The sequence below is a fragment of the Limulus polyphemus genome, unplaced genomic scaffold (genome assembly GCF_000517525.1).
Source record: "Limulus polyphemus unplaced genomic scaffold, Limulus_polyphemus-2.1.2 Scaffold1422, whole genome shotgun sequence".
Taxonomy (NCBI): Eukaryota; Metazoa; Arthropoda; class Merostomata; order Xiphosura; family Limulidae; genus Limulus; species Limulus polyphemus.
The window spans coordinates 207,101-212,683 of NW_013667032.1; the positions used below are offsets into that span (position 1 = coordinate 207,101).

The 5,583-nt window shown below is 30.9% G+C and overlaps 1 protein-coding gene across 1 annotated transcript in view; it reads left to right on the plus strand.

The window, feature by feature from the left end:
• Positions 1-5,583, plus strand: part of LOC106463489 (C-type mannose receptor 2-like) — a 21,226-nt gene that overhangs the window by 11,864 nt on the left and 3,779 nt on the right. Inside the window, exons 5-8 of the mRNA XM_022390991.1 lie at positions 532-890; positions 2,202-2,409; positions 4,196-4,615; positions 4,930-5,337. Coding sequence (XP_022246699.1) covers positions 532-890; positions 2,202-2,409; positions 4,196-4,615; positions 4,930-5,337 — 1,395 coding nt within the window. The remainder of the gene's footprint in view (positions 1-531; positions 891-2,201; positions 2,410-4,195; positions 4,616-4,929; positions 5,338-5,583) is intronic.

The window sequence follows — 5,583 nt, forward strand, 5'->3', positions numbered from 1 at the left end:
GCAATTAACTGTGTGCATTAATGTCTTCGCAATAGTTTCATATTTGCTCACTTACTTGGTATAGTTATTAGGAGTAATTTATGTAATGTAACACTAAAATAATTGAGAACAATTGATTTATATTCATCGAATGTAATCGAAATTTTAAATTATTTCTCTTCTTTCCTGCTTTACTGCTATTCATCTAGGTGGTTTAATTCTTCTGTTCCATTAAGACTATACCAGTGTTTCTTAACAAACACCTTGTACCTGAAGAAGGACAAAGGCCTAAATGTTGTTCAATAAATAAAATTGTAAGAGATATTCAAAAAGATGAAACTAACTTTTACTTACTTTTCTAATTTTCAATGATTACCATTTTTAAGGGAACATTATCATACTTAAATGAAATTATTCCAAAATAAATTTTTATTGACCTTATATTGCCCTTTTATTATTAGAAACAGTAGTCATTGTATTATGAAATCCTACAGTAATAATTGTTCTCTATAACCACAGATTGTATTAAATAAATATATAAAATTGTTTTAGGCTGTCCGTTTGGATACAGATTATTCAATAGTAGATGCTATAAAGTATTTGACGATGACACGAAAATCTTTCACGAATCAAAAATGTTCTGTAAGGAAGAAGGAGGAATGCTGGCTAAAGTCGAAAGTTACGATATCTGGAAGTTTCTATACTACCAAATAAAAGACAGTTCCAAATCATATTGGGTCGGTATCACAGACTCACAAGAAGAAGGGATCTGGCGTTATGTTGATGGAATCTTGATGTCAGACTCACTAAAGAAGGCGAGTGTTTGGTGGCCTTACCAGCCTGACTACATTTATCCTGATGGAGATTGCGCTGCTATGGATAGTGCGTTATCTTTCAAATTATGTGATCGAGTATGTGAAGAGAAATACGGATTTATTTGTGAGAGAGCATCAAATAAAGGTGGTTATATACTTTATACCATATAGTTTATAAACAGCTCGGTTACGATTCATAAGAAATCAGTATGTACCACATGGATATAACATGCATTGAAAAATTATTTTGATATTATATAAATGATTTGAATTCACATAAGATATTATACATTTATATTTTCTATCTAGAAATATGCAATTTTGGTTAAAAGAGTTTTTGTTTTTACACATTATAATATTTCAAAATGTAAGTTTAAATATATAAAACGGTTTAATATGCACTAGAAAAACTATTACCAAATATTCCTTTTGCTTTTTATTTGTTCATTTATACTTCGTTTTCAGTGTTTCCTTTTAAAATGCCAAATATATCTCGTGTTTTATTAGTTATTCATTCTAAAAGATAGGCACAGTTTAAACAATATATTTTTCTCTTTAAAACGTTGCAATTTTTGTTTTTAGTTCATAGTCACGAATTACAGTGTATGTTTAAAACACTTAAAGAAGGGCTACTTTCTATAAAATTATATATTTGAAGACCAGGAAAATTATATTTATTTGGGTGTTAAAAAATAGCACAATTTCATCTAAATTTCTACACTTTCAAGAGGCGTTCTTTTTGCTGTACGCCAGATATTATTACAATTGCAGTTCCCAAAGATAGTAACTAATCTTTAAAATAAATACCTTATTTTCTAATATATGCATGATGCAAAAGCTTATGTGTTAAAGTAGGTGGAATTTAGAATTTGTATGTTTAAAATATGCTAAAATTATAAAGATTATTCTTGTCTCGATAACAAAAAGATACTTGCATTAGCAATCTACCAGGTAAAGTTCAAACGTTGAGAATTCTGGCGTTCGTTGTTCTGCCTTTATCAACCAAGTAGTTGAAACTTAGATTATTTTGTTTCGGTTTTGTTTTTAATCAGTTTTCTTCAAACAACGTATTCTTCACTATTCGAAACTTTTCAGTTTCGGAGCAATTATATCATTAATTGAGGCGGTAACATCAATTTCTCAGAACAGTAATCATGTTTCGAACACGTAAGACCATTCACCGTCATTTTCACTTTTTCAGAGGGTTGGCCAGTTACTAGCTATCAAGATGGCAACACCTATTACAGAGCGATTGGTAAATATGATAACTTTACTACAGCACGAGCACATTGTGAGGAGCATGAATTCCAGTTGGTCAAGATAACAGATGCACAGTCATACCAGGCTTTACAGGAACTTATTACAGGTTTAATGAGGAATACAGAGCTTTATGGATAGGAATGACAGATAGAAAAAAAGGAGAACGACTTCAAGAATATTGATGATGAAGCTGTTCCAAACTTGCCTGAAATCTGGTTAGATGGAGAACCAAATAATGGAGGAACTCACGTTGAAAACTGTGCCATACTCAGCGGAGATCCGTATCTTCTTGCTGACTCAATCTGCTCTCGAAACTGTTTCGGAGTGTGCCAAGGACCACAGGATTCTTCAAATTGTAGGTTAATTTTCACTGAACACGAATTTTTTTTAAAATGTTATCTTCATCTTATAATATAAAAACATTTTTGACAATCCTTTATATGAACATATGTTAAAGGTGATACTATATAATGTATACGAAATTAAACTTATCCATCATGTGTTGTATAAAAACGTTCACATTTTTGTAATGAATTCTGTTTCTGCCAAAGTTAGAAAATATATAATAAGCTAAAAAGTAGAATATAAGCTGCGAAAGAGAAGTCCTACCAACCTAATAAAACCGAGAATTATTTCAGCTCTGTTTTATCCTCTGATTGTATATATACGTATGGGTGCACGTGCACTGTTACAGCCTTATTTTTTAACATTTTTAAACAGCTATCTCCTGAATGCCCTTTACACGGTGACCATAAGACAGAATTACCAACTCGAAAAAGTTTCTTTGTTTGTTTAAAGTTAAGCACAAAGCTACACAATGGGCTATCTGTGATCTCCCCACCACGGATGTCGAAACCCAGTTTCTAGCTTTGTAAGTCCGCAGACATATCGCTGTGCCACTGGGGTCATTCGAAAAAGACTGATGAATAAACGATGCTGATTGGTTAGCAATAGTTCGGTAGTATCAATCAATTCATGGTTGTCTTTGAATAATGATGTTACACACACACACACACACACATTTAATTATATTTGGTAAATAATGTGAATGTTATTATTCCATTTCAATTGTTCCTTAACTTCTGTCTTTTGTGTGTGTGTGTGTGTGTGCAAATAACCCTCAACTAATACTGAAAAATAGTTTATAAATTCTTAAATGTTTCTTATGTAGTTCCCTATTGGTTAGATATGTACAGAGTTAGTTTTTATACAATTTTAACATTTGAAATATTATACATGTAAGCTTAAAATATTATAAGTTAGATTAAATGTACTCATTCGTTACAATGAGGATCCAATTGTAAACTTATATTTCAATTATAACCACTTTTAGGTTATACCTATATGAATGAGAATGAAATTTTACAAGCCAATAAAAAAGTTTAATTGTGAACTTGTATTTCAAGTATACTCCCTTTTAAACAGGTTATATCTGTATAAATGAAAAGGAAATTTTATAAGTCAATAAAAAAATATTAGTAATAATGAACTCACCAGTGGCACAGCGGTATGTCTGCGGACTTACAACGCTAGAAACCGGATTTCGATACCGTGGTGGGCAGAACACAGATAGCCCATTGTGTAGCTTTGTGCTTAATTACAAACAAACAATAATAATGAGGTTTGTGCATCAATATTAAAAAAAACAATACTTTTATGCAAAGTTTAGGTATATTTATATTGGAGTTTTATGCTACTGACGCTTGACGACAAAAACAGCTAACTCGATCATTCAAAATTCATTAAAAAATAAATGTGATTATCAATGTCAATCTCTACCTCTTTTTCAAAAGAGTTTTCAAGATATGTCAACTCAGTTTGTAGGAAGCATACATTTTCATTTTCATTATTTTCTATTCTCGCGTCATTTGCAATGGATTAATTTTCTTTCAAGAAGATAAAATAAACATTTTTTTTTACAAAACATTTTACATCATGGACAGAAAATTCGTGTAACAGACAATTAAGTTCGTTGTGCGTTTATTTAAATTTATTCCACCAGTCCAGACAATTGATATTACGCACTTTAGAGGTTATAAAACTTAAGAGATATTATCTAATCTTTTTTGTTTTTTATACATTTTACACTCACTATCTTTATCTTATGAGAGTTTAAGTCTCAAATGTATTTATTTTCATAGCTTGTCCAAACGCAGGAAAACAATATCAAAATATGTGTTATTATCTGAACACCAACAAAACCAGTTTCTGGGAAAGTAACAGCTTTTGCCAAACAAATTACAATGGAAGCTTAGTAAACATTGCAAATGGTGGAATTTTGGCCAATCTTCATAGTTTGATTGAAGATAGAGGACTGAAAGGGGAGGACTTCTGGGTTGGGTTTACAGATGAACAGAAAGAAGGAGACTGGAAATATGTGGACGGAAACAAGATAGATTTTGTACCAGAACTGTGGCACTTACAAGAGCCTGACGATGGAGGGATTAATGATCAAGACTGTGTAATTATTAATGACCAGAACCAGATGAAACTTAAAGACACAGAGTGTTCATTAAAATACAATTTTATATGTCAAGAATTCCGTGTTCTCAATGCCGAAGGTAACCGATCTTAATTAATTTTGAAATATTTAATTTATTATTCCTTTATTCTCTGCTAAATGCGTCATATTAATAACAACATATATATATATCGCTTCAGTGTAATCAAAACTCGATGTTAAATCTAATGATAAACCTTGATAAGCTTGAATTCTTTTTTCCTATGAAAGATTACTAGCGTATGAATCAAATATCTTTCAAACACACCAAATAACATATTGTTTAAAGCAGAACAATTTATCATATTATATATCTATATTAAATGCATAAAATGCAGTAGGAGAGAAAAACTAAACGTTGTGTGATCATTATAGGATGTCCGGAAAAATACAAGCTCTTCGATACTACCTGTTATCGAGCTTTTCCTTATCTTCAGAAGAACTTTACTGAAGCCATTCTGTTCTGTGAAGAAGAAGGAGGAAAGTTAGTTAAAATTGCTAGCTATGATATTTGGGAATACCTACGTACTGAGGTCTTGGGGACTGGACAAACATTTTGGGTTGGAATGTCAGATAGGGCTGAAGAAAGTGTGTGGCGTTTTCTTGACGGTGAGCTGGTGCCAACGTCTTTTGAAACTTCAGGAATGTGGCAAGATGGCAACCCTGATAATTACGGAGGTGTAGAACACTGTGCAGATATTAGTCATATAAGTAACTACAAGCTACAAGACGATCGGTGTAATTATAAGTTCGGAGTGATTTGTGAGATCGACGTGATAGAAGGTAAAATGAATTTAGTCTATTTTGTGGCACAACAAATAAAGAACATTGATCCTTTGTTCTTTAAATAAGTTTGATTTTATTATAATATAACAAGTTAAAAATGGCATTAATATTTAAAATCAAAATATACTTCACTTTTTTATAAAGATAAATACCTTAATATTTAATAATAATAATAATAATAATAATATTTAATAATAATAATAATATTTAATAATAACAATAATATTAATAATAATAATAATT